At 44.3% G+C, this 14,138-nt stretch overlaps 1 protein-coding gene across 1 annotated transcript in view; it reads right to left on the bottom strand.

The window, feature by feature from the left end:
* The window catches only part of PCSK2 (proprotein convertase subtilisin/kexin type 2), a 214,843-nt gene that overhangs the window by 9,411 nt on the left and 191,294 nt on the right, over positions 1-14,138 (bottom strand). Inside the window, exons 9-10 of the mRNA XM_004598172.3 lie at positions 7,210-7,425; positions 4,138-4,238 (exon numbers count right to left, since the gene is read on the bottom strand). Coding sequence (XP_004598229.1) covers positions 4,138-4,238; positions 7,210-7,425 — 317 coding nt within the window. The remainder of the gene's footprint in view (positions 1-4,137; positions 4,239-7,209; positions 7,426-14,138) is intronic.

A 14,138-nucleotide genomic window follows, 5' to 3' on the forward strand; every position in this document is an offset into this window, starting at 1 on the left:
AGCAAACATGATGGAGCGGCTTAAGTGGAAAAGCCTGACAATGTTAAGAGTTGACAGAGGTGTGGAGAAACCGGAACTCTTGTTCTACACTGACACATGTGTAAATTGTGGCAGCCACTTTGGAAAACTGCCTGGCTGTGTCTTCTAACATTGTCCATATGTTTAAGCTATGGCACAGCAATCCTACTCCTAGGTAGGTATATGACAGAAACTTGAATACATGCACCAGACTAGAATGTTCTTATCTCCAAACTATGAAGTCCTCAGATATTCATCCACAGTAGGATGTTATAGTTCATGTTATTCAAAATAATAACATGAACAATTCTTACAAATACAGTATTGACCTGAGGAAGGTAGAAGAGAATGCTATGGTTTGAGTGTGTCTCCCCAAGGGCCTATGTGCTAGAAGCTTGGCCTCCAGTGTGGTGACGTTGGGAGGTGACAGCACTTTTAAGAGGTTGTTCCTAGTGCAAAGTGATTAGGTCACAGAAGGCACTGCCCTTGGAGGGCAATGTATGTAGTTTTCATGGAATTCTTATTATTGAGAGAAAGCATTGTTATAAAAGAGCAATACTGGCCCATGCCTGCTTCCTGGCTTCCTGGCTCCATGTGATCTCTTCCTTTCAAGCGTTTGCATCATGATGTGAGTAAGCCGAGGGGTCCTCCTCAGAGGGGCTACTCAATTTTGGATTCCCAGCTTCCAAACTGTGAGTTGAATAAACATTCCTTTCCTTATTAAGTACTCAGCATCAGGTATTTTGTTCTAGTAATACAAACACAGACCAGTGTAGAGAGTGTCTGTATGATTCTGCTTACTTAAAGCAGAGAAACAGGAACAACTAGTCTATGTTGTCCTAGGTCAGGGTAGTGGTTAGTTAACCAGGTTGTTGAGTTTTCTTTGGAACAGACAGTATATTTAGTAAGTTTGTGTCTTCTTGGACAGTCTTTCGTACTTTATTCAGTGACTAAACCAATCTGTGTGCAAATACTGATGCCCTTGGAAATTTCTCTAATATTGGTCCCATCAGGAGAGGTGTGAGCAATATTCCCTTGTGACTCAAGTTGGCATTTTCAAGTTCTTGGAACTTTCTGAGATGGAGCAACAAAGTGAACACGTGTCAGAAGGAGAGATGCTACTGTTCCCCACTGGAGTCATGCTGTGAGGAGAAAGGTTTATTCTTAGTCTTCCAAGATTCTGGTGGGCTGGAGTGTGGACACGATCACTCACTGCATTCAAACCACTTTGGAACAGCTGCTGGATGGACCTCTGCATGGGAAACAGCCTTGCACTACTGTCCTATATGTCACTGGGGCTCCCTGCTGCCTCATCTGAGCTGAACTAGAGAGGGACTCTTGGGATCTTTCTGTGTGTCTGTGAGCTTTCCTGATCAATGCCTTTAACTGCTGGCTGCTGGAAGGCCAGAAAGGCACAGAAAGCCAGAGATTTCTTGGTGTATGCATCCCTTAGGGCTTCTCTTAGGCAAAAGCTGATGGTACAGCCCCACTCTGTTCTTTGAGGCATCCTTGGCATTCTGGAGCTTCTAAAGGATTAACCCCAGGCTAAAACTTCTCCTCCTGGCTTGAGTTATCTCCCATCCCCCAACTCCTTCCCCTACTTCACTTGCTTATTGGTCTTTCCTGAAAGCCAGTTTTTCTTTAATAAATAACTCACATGCAAACCTCATCTTGGAGTCTGTTGCCACTCTCAGGCAGTTGTTGCTCTGAAGAATTTTTGAGCAAGACGACCTGAACCACCTACCTCCAGGTATTGTTTTTTCCCTCCTTATGTCAATTGAAAGCTTTAAATTTATGTCTATTGCTGCCAAAAAAGGCTGCTCTAGCGCTCGGCACATTCATCTTGTTAGAAGTCTGCACCGTGATGCTAAAGGGATGGTGATGAATAGGAATGCAGCAGCTTTGCTCCACTGCTTTGGTTATTGAGGTTATCCCCTTGTATGCACACTGACCTGTGCAAGTGACTTTTTGCTTGTCCCAAATCCCAGGAGACTGTGGGTCAAGTTCTGCCACTAGAAGTTGAAAGGGGGATCAGAAACTCATTTGTCTTTCAGATCATTCTGATACGGTATTAGGCAGCTAGTTCAGGATCTCAAGTTTGGAAACCCCACATCCCCTGCCTATGTAAACCTTTCTGCCCACCTGTGAGTCAAATGACACACCTAGAGGCTGAGGGGGGCAGTCTTGCATTGTTGTGTGACCATTCCCCTGCAAAGCCCCGCTAAACACCCAAGATGGGGAGGGGCTTGCTCTTGGTCCTGTGCCTCTCACCTTCTCGCTCTTCTGCTTCCTGCAGATGGATTCTGAGGACAGAGGCAGCAATTCCTCTCCCTTTGCTTTCCATTTCTGTCCCTCTGTCCCTGAACATGGCCCATATTATGTCTGTATTTCTCACCCTCTGAATAAATTTTACCACTTTCTTAAATCGTGTTAGTGCCTATGCTTAAAATGCCTTTTCAAGAGGTAAGAACCTAGGAAATAAATGTTTGCCCAGAACCTAGACCACAGCGACTCCAGCTCCCTGTTCCCTGTGAGGCCCAGGAATGCTCAGGCCAGATGGCGTGAGGAAAGCCCACTTAGACTCCGGGGTCCCCTCAGGCTCTGAGTGAATAGGTTCATTTTCAGCAGGTGCATATTAAGACCATGTCTTGGTTTGCTGTTCTTAATAGTTAAGCTCCCACCAGTTTCTGTCTCTTGGGGTCCTGACTTTTGTTACAAAAAATCAAAGTTGAAATTGATCCAAAGAGGAGTCATTCTTACTCCAGTTTTTCTTTCTCTTCCTCCTTTTGTTTTTAATGTATGCTTATATTGATATTTCTATCTAAAAGTCATATATTTGTGCCCCTTTTGTTTGAAGGCAGAGGACTACACTGGGTTTGAAGTTCCTTCCTATTCTAGGAACCAACTCTTGCCTCCTTTGCAAATCAGAAAATGCATTGCATATGCAGAGAGAGACAAATGAGGGTGCCTGGAGACCCAGGTGAGAAACTCAGGTTGCCTAACAACAACTGATGCAAATGAAGGACTTTTCTTCCCCAACAGCCTGAATCCAATGTCTCACAAGCTTCTGGGTGCTGTGTTTCCTGACAATTCCCTGCACATCTGGTGGCAGTTTCTCTCACACCACATATGTAGTGTCTGAAGCCCAAAGCTTGGGTCGGAACATAAGGTTGGTCTCTGACTTTTCTCAAGGGGCAACAGTTGATGGGCAGGCACCCCCACTGATGATCAAACCCAAGGTGAGTCCAGCAGCAGCAGCAGCATGTGACCTGCCTGAGGGATGACGAGAACGTGGGAATGGTCTCCCCTGTCTCGTAGCCTGCAAGGTTCCCCAGTAAAGCTCTGCATGCACACTGCATGCTCACACCCACCTTCTCTCTAAGGTTAAAGGATTTACCTACCAGTGGGTAGTCTGGAGCATGAACTCCCTGCTACCCACATGTTCTCAAGCACCTTGTGAGACACTCAGCTTGGCTATTTTGTTTTCCTTTACTTAGTTGATCGTGGCTACTGGTAGAGTAAAACAGCCAAGGGACAAAGGACAAAGGAGTGGATTTCACCAAGAAAAGAAGGATGGGCATTTGATAAACCTCTTAAGATGCTGATTGGGACAGTCATATTCCATATCAGAGATCCTGGGTTCAAGTCCCGCTTCTACTCCAGTTTTCTGCTAATGTGTACCCTGGGATGCTGCAGGTAATGCCTCAAGCAGTTGGTCTCTTATTACTCATGTGGGACACTATTTGGGGATGAACCAGTGCATGGAAGAGCTCTCCCCTTGTGTCTTTCTGCCTTTCAAATTAAAAAAGAGAAAAAGAAATAGCTGTGTGACCCTATTGGTATGGTATCTGAATAGCTTGCTGATATGTGGTAATATGCTGTTGGGTGTATAGTTTGTGTTTTCCTAAGGGTATAGTTTTATGGTGTGTGTGTGTGTGTGTGTGTGTGTGTGTGTGTGTAAGAGTGATTCAGAAAAATCCAGCAGAGTTCATTGGCCCTGACTATCTACTGGTTCTCCAACCCATATTAGACTCCATGGACACCTGCGATGTGGATGAAGAGACCGGCATATTATTCCACCTTGCAGAGCCAGCCCTGGGCACAGAGCTATCAACATACTTTGCCTCCAAAGCCAGTGCAAACACGCCAGCTGCCTCGGGAGCAGCTGCGGACGTTCCGGAATGCCTCAGAGTGCAGTTGCCATACAAATCTGTGGTTGCCTGCAAGGGAAGACATTGAATAATGAGTGAACGCATCAAAACGCTACTTTGATTCCCTCAAGGCAATCTGGAGTAGGGGGGTTGTCTATTTATTTTATTTAAACTTTATATTTTTCCTTAAGAAGACAAAGCTAAGGATAAGCTTAGCATCTATTCACCTCGCTGTTTGCCATTTATTTTATCTGAGCTTTCTGGTAGCTCATGCAAAAAGGGACAGGCAGTCACTTAGAGTTACAGAACAACTCCCCACTACATAAGCCAGTTGTCGGAAGCAGCACGTCTGGGCTGTTCCAGTGACCAGAGGCACTTTCACTTCCTGAGCCTAAAAACCCTAAGAGGTGGGAAGTTAACCACCAACTCCATCACCATACTCAGTGCAAATCTTTTCGTTGTATTGGAACCAACTCTGGGAAAGTGTAAAGGCCACTGAAGCAGCATTTCCTTTTCCTTCATGAAGACAAGGATGGAATTTGTGAAGAGGAAGAATAACATGCTCAGCTTAAGTCTGCCAAGAACCAGGTAATGAAAAACGAATCCTTCTAAATCCCTAGAACGCATGGAGAGGCTGTGAGACAGGTTGAGTCAACAGAACCCAGTATGTGCATGATCATCCATGCCAAGTCTCATTTCAGGGCCAAGGGGGAACTGGCAAACTGAGTTTGAAAGAACTTTCACCAAGAGTAAAATCTTATTTCCAATGTGTGCCAGGGTTGTGTATAAACCACAGGAATTCTTCTCTGTCTGTTTGCTCCTCAAGAGCGTGTTATCTTGAAGAAAAACGTATCAGGGAGGTGTAAAGGCATCTACTGGGCAAAATGACAGTATTCAGAGGAAACTCAGGGTCCTTCTCTAGCCCAAGCAGGAAGAAAGTCATAGGTAAGGGTTGGGGGCAAAGCCCACGCTGTGAGGCCCTTCAGGAGTGGAGCTTCCAGGGGTCGGTGGGTGGCAGGAGGAGACATCTTAAGGAGAATGGAGCTGTCCACACCTGATCTTTCCTGCCTGCTTCTCCTATGCTAAGAAGGGCCAAGGTCTCCCCCTTCTGGTACGACCTGGCATGCTTGCTCTTCTCCCTTAGGCCAGGAAAGGGCCCAGGAGGATGCCTGGGAGGGACAGGCTGTCAAGGACTATATCCCTTCTAGGTTAAGGATTTTGGTGGCTCACACAGGAAGGAGCCTGGCCAGCTTGCCTAGGTGGGAGATCCGATGGTAGCGAAGCACTAGAAGGCACCTGATAGCTTGGTTCTGAGCTGTTTATTAACCTGTCATGGAAAGCTCTGGCGCAGAGGGTGCTGCTGTCAGGATGGGGCTCATTGGTGGCTTTGGAGTCACCCACTTGACTCCTGGTTTGGAGTTTTAAGCAGAGTTTAAGGACCCAAACAACCACAGAGAACAAATGACCCAAAAGGATTCATTATGCTGAACGGGTGAGATATATTTACAGGAGGTGGGGAAAATTTATCATCGTAAAGTGAATGATTTAAGAAGGCAGAGTTACCCAGCACAAAGAAGTAAATAATTCACATACATGATTTGTAATGTTTTTGTTTTTGAAATTGTGAATCTACTTAAAAATACCACTAAGACCCAGCACGGTAGCCTAGCAGCTAAAGTCCTCGCCTTGCATGTGCCGAGATTCCATTTGGGCACCAGTTCTAATCCCGGTGGCCCTGCTTCTCATTCAGCTCCCTGCTTGTGACCTGGGAAAGCAGTCAAGGATGGCCCAAAGCCTTAGAACCCTGCACCCATGTGAGAGACCTGGAAGAGGCTCCTATCTTTTGGCTTCCGGTCAGTTGTGGCCACTTGAGGAGTGAATCAGTGGACAGAAGATCTTCCTCTCTGTCTTGCCTCCTCTCTGTATGTCTGATTGCCCAATGAAAATAAATAAATTTTAAAAAAATACCATGAAAGTCAAAACTTTTTTTCTTGAGAAAATCCACAGGTATGCAGAGTTTTAGGGGACTGATGGGCCTAGAAAATTCATCCATAGATGCTGTATTTTAATGACCATCATACATGTATAGGTTCTTGGTTCAGACAAGGCAATGGTGTGACGTGTCCATTCTGATAAATTAATTATTCTTAAGAATGATGTGCTGGGAAAACATAAGGGCAAACCAGTGTTTATCATTGTTCATAAGCCAAAATTATAAGGAAGAAAAATCCATGGAAAATGAGCTAAAAAGGAATCACCATTGCTTGCTCCCAGCATATAGTAGACCTCTACAAAAAATAACTGGGCATAAAGAAAATGTTTCTACCAATTATGCTAAATAATAGGCCAAACTCAAAAAGGCAAATCTCTCATTTTTTCTATGATATGTGGCAGTTTATATAGAATCCAAAGGAATATAGAGGGATGAAATGAAAACCATGTGATATGATTGTCTTTTTTAGCCTTTATTTATGCACCTGTAGAACTGTGGTCTTCCTATTTTTTACTTGTTGAATATTATGGTTGGTGGTGCCTTAAGCCTGTGGCTATAGAGTGGATTAAAATTATGTCTTTGTAAAAACTGATGAGAGGAAGCGATGGAGGAAAGGAAGAGGACTGAAGATAAAAGCGAGAAGGGAGAGAAGTGTGGTTATCTTTTTGGAACTGTATCTATGGAATGCATGAAACATATTCTTTTTATATTAAACACATAAAAAAATCAGAAAAAAGGCCTCAAATATTACATAAGGTTTGGGTTGTTCTGAACTCTCAAACCACTATAGAAAAACATACCTATTTGTGAACTTCTTTGTATACCCAACATTTTGAAGCTGCCTGATAGGTTGTCAGGTATAAGATTATTAATGTTACTGATTTTCACTGAAAGTATTTCTTGAAATAAAAGTAAATAAAAAAAAACCCAGAAAATGGGTCTTCTTTTCAGAACGGGTGTTAACTCTCTGAGAGGGATGGTGCATCGTATGCCCCCCCCAGAGGGCTGGTGGGCATTTGGGAGTGAGGATGAGATGGCTGCACTCACCACGCCGGCCTCGGGGTTCCTCTTCCTCCCGTTGCTGAAGGTGGAGGCCAAGGTGGAGGAGCAGCTCTCGTCATACAGGGCAGTCCTGCCATCATTGATGGCCGAGTTGATGGAGATGGTCCACATGCTTGAGGCATAGCCGTCACAGTTGCAGTCGTCGTAGCTGCCACCATCCCCAGAGGCCCACACGTAGATGCTGCCTTTGCCCCCACGGCCCTGGGGAGAGCAATGAAACATGCTACCACCTATTCCAGTACTTGTCCAGGAGCCAGGACTAGATCATTGGCTTCTTGCTTCCTATTCTGTTGTCCCCAAAATGATGGGACTTGGGGCATCATCCAACTCCCCATAGAACCAGAGGTTGGAAGATGCTGGTAGAGAAAAATCTGTCCCTGTTTGACCACCAGTGGATAACATTCCTGGTACACAAATCAAAGGCAGAGATGGTAGGAGGAGGGATGATTGAATGACTTCCAAGCTTTTTATGCCCCTAACATTTTCAAATGTTCCTAATGGGACTTGGAGTTAATTAGCCCTTGATGGATCAGCTTGATAAGCCAACAAATATTGATTCCACCATTAACTGGGAATCATCCTCAGCATTTTGGTATATCTATGCTAGGAAACTTCACCAAAAATAAGCAACTGCTTTGGAAACTGGAAAGACAAAGGCTGACACTGTGATGTAGCAGGGATGACCATAGGCCTGAGACTCTAGCATCCCAGATGTGAACTGGTTCATATCTCAACTGCTTCGATCACTATCAAGCTCCCTGCTAGTGTGCCTGGAAAGGCAGTGGCTAATCGCCCAGGTGTTTGGACTCCTGACACCCATGAGGGAGACTCAGATAAAGTTTTTGGCTCCTGACTTTGTTGTGGCACAACCTGGCCATTGCAGCCATCTAGGGAGTAAATTAATGGATGGAAGATATCCCTCTCTCTGTGTCACTCCAGGTTTCAAATAAATAAATAAATTGAAAAAAAAAAGAGGAAACCAGACAGGGACCTAGATCACATTACAACATATGTGGAAGATGACATACAACAGACCTAGATTTGGTTTCAAAGTCAAGAAACCATCCCTTCTGGAAGTGCAACTGGTGTGAGTCAGGAAGAAGGATGAGACTGACTTTGCTAAACTTCCCCCTGAACCAGACCATGTGCAAGCTGCTTATTAGGCAAAGAAACCTTTGTTGAAAGAAAATTGTTGCCAAAAGTATCCTCTCTCAGTGTAGGGAGTGTGGCAGATGGACAGGATGTCAATTCTCTGGAATCCTCCACACCCTTTGCAATATTGACCATGAAGTCCTGCTGGTGAAGGGGAGAAGTTGCTTTCCCACTTCCTGAATGTAGGCTGACCTCATGTCCTGCTCTGGCCAATAGAATGAGGTGGAAAGACTGTCTGTGACCCAAGCAGAAGTCTCAAGAAACCCAATGCACTTCTGTTGTCTCTGGGACATTTATGCACCATTACTATTGGCCTAAGTCAGTTTGTTCCTGATGAGAGTCACAACCCAGGCCAACTCCCTGCCCCAGCTAACAGTCAGTCACTGCCAGAGAGGAAGTCCTAGACCCCCCTGTCCCTGGCTTACCCTTGAGCTGACTACAGGTGTGTGAGGCCAGCTGAGTTTTGTCAATGCTAGTGAAGATCAGCAGAACCCAATTGGCCTGTCACTCATGAGCAAAACTGTTGATGCTTTAAACTCCTGAATTTTGGGGGCAGATACACAGAGAGCCTGTTTCTGTGTAAGCAGCAAAGGGTTTGTAACTGGACTGGAAGATTTACCCAAATATAGTCCTTTGTTCCTAGGAATGCTAAACTTTGTTTACTGAAGCCAGATGGCATCCTTGAGGCCCTGTGATTTTACCTAGCCTTCTAATGACTGAGTTTTTCCATCTTCACCTTAGACAGGAGCCAGGCAGAAGCTGAGACAGAACAACTATGGCTCACCCAATAGTCGAAGAGGTTCAGTAGAAGAAACCTAGGGTGATAATCTGGCACCTGCTGTGTGAGCAAAGTATCTCCCATATTGTGCTACTGAATCCTCACCATGAAACCAGCTATACCTTCAGAAACTAAAAAGAAAAAAGTTAGGCATAAATAAGATTGCAGGTCTCTGTAGGGACCCAAGGAAGACAGAATCTGCTGAAGACACGCATCACGTTCCTCAGTCAAACGGCAGCATTGCGAAGAAACCTGTTTGCCCTGCGTTAATTTATAATTTTACAACCGAGATTCTTTCTGGGTAAAATGGCCACATCTGAGAGTTCAGCAGCAGAGATTTTATATAGAAACAAGTGGTCGGGCCTGGCTTCATAGCCTAGTGGCTAAAGTCCTTGCCTTGAACGCGCCAGGATCCCATATGGGCGCTGGTTCTAATCCCGGCAGCCCCACTTCCCATCCAGCTCCCTGCTTGTGGCCTGGGAAAGCAGTCGAGGATGGCTCCAGGGTTTGGGACCCTGCACCCGCGTGGGAGACCCGGAAGAGGTTCCAGGTTCCCGGCTTCTGATTGGCGCAGCACCGGCAGTTGCGGTCACTTGGGGAGTGAATCATCGGACGGAAGATCTTCCTCTCTGTGTCTCCTCCTCTCTGTATATCTGACTTCGTAATAAAAATAAATACATCTTTAAAAAAAAGTGGTCAAGGAATCAAAAGCCCGAGTAGGACATAGGAAGTGACCCTCAGATTACAGAGTCTATGACCTTGGAGGGAGTTGGGTTGCAGAAGATAGGGTTGTTGTGAGCTAGGCAGCTTTATCCCAATGCACATGGAATGACAGGTGGACTTCCTTGGGCTGCTTTTGTTGGAACTGTCTCTGCTTGAATCCATTTCATTCATTTATTTAAGGAATACAGGTGCATTTAAGTAAAATCAGGCAAGTGGTGCAACTGCAGACTAGTCTCCTGGAGTTTTGTCTAAACGCTAATTCTTTGTTTTTTTAAAGATTTATTTTATTTTTTTTGGAAAGTCAGATATATAGAGAGGAGGAGAGACAGAGAGGAAGATCTTCCGTCCGATGATTCACTCCCCAAGTGAGCGCAATGGCTGGTGCTGTGCCGATCCAAAGCCAGGAGCCAGGAACTTCTTCCGGGTCTCCCACACGGGTGCAGGGTGCCAAGGCTTTGGGCTGTCCTCGACTGCCTTCCCAGGCCACAAGCGGGGAGCTGGATGGGAAATGGAGCTGCCAGGATTAGAACCAGCATTAATATGGGATCCCGGCACGTTCAAGGCGAGGACTTTAGCCGCTAGGCCATGGAGTTGGGCCCTAAGTGCTAATTCCTAACCATTTTAACCAAATGAGAACTTTTCAACCAGGCAGTCAATTTTCATCTAGGCGCAATTTTCACTCCTCAAGGAGCACTGTTCTGTGGTGGTGGTGTGTGTGGCTAGCATTCACCAGGTAGAGGGTAGGGATGCATCTAAATTGTGCAATGTGTGGGACAACAAAGAATTCACCTGCTCAAAACATTAAGGTTGAGAAATGCTGCTGCAATCTAGTGAAAGAATAGCGAGTTGAAAGCTGCTGGTGCTAAGCATACAGCTTAGTTTGTTTTCTGCTGCTGTAACAGTGTATCTGAGCCTGGCTGGTTTCTAAGCTGCAGAGGTTTAGTTTGGCTCCTGGACTTGGAGGTTGCAACGTCCCAGAGTGTGGTACTGGCATCCTCTCGGCTTCTGTTGCAGGCTCCTTTGTGGAAGGGCAAGAGGGTGAGGGTGGAAGAAGCAAAATGCAAGAGAGTTTGCATTATAAGGACTCCTTACAGTCACTGATCTGGTCCTACAAGAATTGCATTAACTCCTCTAGCTAATCACTTCTTCAAGTCCCACCTCCCAGTGGTAATCCAATTCTAACTTGAGTTTTGGAAGAATAAGTTCATATTCATACTTCAACAAAATGTAACCTAAAGTAACCCCTCACAAACTCAAAACTTCTTACTAGGTCATACAGATCTAGTATTTTGCTCATCAACCAGAAATAATGTTATAGTTTTCTCACCATCAGGCAAGATTAAGTTCTAGTTACAGATGGGTGCTATGGATCCCTGTGCCCTCAACACATGGCCTGCCTCCTAAAGAGAGAAAAATCTTACTTCAAGAAGCGCAAGGCTTCACCCTAGCCAATGGGTAGTGGCCAGGTTCATGAGTAGACCAAGCCTGTGGTGGGATGGCCGTGCAGTTATATGGAAGAGGCAAACATTTAGGAAACTGTCTCTTCCTAAATGCTCAGTAACAGTAGCTTTCACTTCCAATCATCTTGACATCTTGATGCAACATAATATACTTTGAAAAATTGCTGCATTTTTTAAACTAAGAAGAATATTTATTGTAGAATAATTGGAGTATATGAACTTTAAAGAAGAAAATATAACCTTCTATAATGTTCCATGAATAGATAATCCCTGCTGATATTTTGTGGCTTCCTGCCAGTTTTATATATAAATGCAGTCTAAGAATAGATTTAAAAATAAAATTGGGAATATAAAATGCACTTTCTTAGACTTCTTGGAATGTAGTTCTTGCTTATCACATAACTAACATTGCCTTATGTGATTAATACTCTTTTAAAAAAATTATTGGAAATGCAGATATACAGAGAGGAGGAGAGACAGAGAGGAAGATCCTCCATCCGATGGTTCACTTCCCAAGCGGCTGCAACGGCTGGAGCCGAGCAGATCCAAAGGCAGGAGCCAGGAGCCTCCTCTGAGTCTCCCATATGGGTGCAGGGTCCCAAGGCTTTGGGCCATCCTTGACTGCACCCCCACAGGCCACAAGCAGGGAGCTGGATGGGAAGTGGGGCTGCCAGGACTAGAACCGGTGCCCATATGGATTCCCGGTGCATTTAAGGTGAGGATTGTAGTTGCTACGCTTTCACCTTAGCACTGGGCCTGATTACTACTCTTTTAGGTCATAATATTTTATTGCTCTTATTAAGTATCTATTCCATAACTGGCCATTTCCAGTTTTTTAAAGTGCTTTATGTCTAAAAATAAAAAATTATATGTATCTTTATGTTTATTTCCTCAGATTTCTAGAAGAGGGAATTTTGGGTGAAAAGGAATGAATATTTGATAATTATTGATCTATATTATTGCTCTATGAAGTTCACTAACAATTTATATTTTTACCAGGACTGTGGTACCTCTGGGTCAGGATTTAGGATTACAACATTTTAAAAAGGGTTTTGCCAGCTTGGTGGATAAAGGTGGCATCTTCTTGCTTTGAGTTACACAGTTTTTTTTACTGAGGTTGAGTTTACTTTTTTTGGAGCTTTAACTCTTACTCGTATTCTTGCTTTGTGAGTAACCCAGCATTAGAAGATATTTCCTCCTACTTTTTCTGTTTTGACATTCTTTTTGTTGATCTGTAAGAGCTCTTACATAGATCCCTCATCTAAGAAATGTAGAAGACAAGTAAGACGTGACAAGTTGCTTTTCAACTTACATCATCAAGGGAATGCTAACTAAACAAGAATAAAAATAACTACACCATGCTTATTCGAATGGCCCACAGCCAGGACTTAGAACACCGAAGCAGGTAAGCAAAGGAACAATAGGAAGACTCATGCTTCTCTGGTTGGAATGGGAAATGGTATAGCCACTTGGGAGGCTTTTTAGCAGCTGAGTTTCTCACAATTCGAACACTTTTATCATGTACCCTGGCTCCTTGATATTTACTCTAAGCAGCTGAAAACTTACACGAACACAAAACTTCCACATGGGTGTTTATAGTAGCCTTATTCATCATTGCCCCAAATTAGAAACAATTAAGCTGTCTTCGGTAGGTGAACTGTGAACTATGGTGCATCCAGATAGTGGAATGCTTTCCAGTGCCACAAAGAAATAAGCTGTTGAACCGTGACAAGACACAGAACCTTAAATGCATGTTACTAAGTGAAAGATCTCAATCTAGAAAGACTACGTACTATCTCCAACTGTGCAACATTCTGGAAAAGACAAAACTGTGGTTGGGGAAGGCACCACAGATGGAAGAATCATGGGGGATTTGTAAAGCTGTGAGATCACTCTTTAGGGTGGTGTGTCACTTGACATTGCTCAGAACTGGAGAACACACAATGCCAAGGCTGAATTCTCGTGTGAGCTATGACGGTGGGTGCTAAGGACTGGGTCATTAATGGTGACAAGATTCTTCTTGTGGGGATTTCGATAAAGGGGAGGCTAGGTGTGTTGGGGAGAAGGGCTATATTGGGATAATTTCTGTTATTTCCTCAGGCAAAATTTCTATACGAGGTGGGGCAGTGCAGTGACATAGTAGGTTAAGCCCGCACTTGCATCACGTTTGGGTACCAGTTTGAATCCCAGCTGCTCCACCTCCAATCCACTCCTTGCTTTTAGACTGGGAAAGCAGGGGAGGATGGCTCAAGTTCTTGGACCCCTGCATCCACGTGGGAAACCCGAAGGAAGCTCTTGGCTCCTGGCTTTGGATTGGCTCAGCTCTGGCTGTTGTGGCCTTTGGGGGATTGAACCAATGAATTTGTCTCTTCTCTCTGTAACTGAGCCTTTCAAATAAAAATTAAAAAATCAATCTTTAAAGAAAGAATACTACCCAATCTTATTTAAAAAAAAAAAAGAAAAGAATTTCTCCAGGAGGGAAGCTTTGCATGAAAAGGAATACATGTTTGATGATTCTTAATCTGTAGTATTTTTCTTTTTGAAGTTCAGTAACAATTTCTCTTTTTACCAGGACTGCAGACAACTTCATATTCAGTACACTCGGTCAGGATGCAGGATTACTGTAACTTAGGGGATAAAGATGGGACCTTGTTGCTTTGAGTTACCTTCCTCTTGGTTTTTCTGTGGTGGAAAGTCAAAGTCCTTAGGTACAACTCTAGATACTGAGATAAGGATCTGCAAACAGGTAGTTCATTTGTAGGGGAGCAGAGGGTGGCAGGATCTCACAGAGCAAGAGGCAC

Source organism: Ochotona princeps, chromosome 22 (assembly GCF_030435755.1).
Source record: "Ochotona princeps isolate mOchPri1 chromosome 22, mOchPri1.hap1, whole genome shotgun sequence".
Classification (NCBI taxonomy): domain Eukaryota; kingdom Metazoa; phylum Chordata; class Mammalia; order Lagomorpha; family Ochotonidae; genus Ochotona; species Ochotona princeps.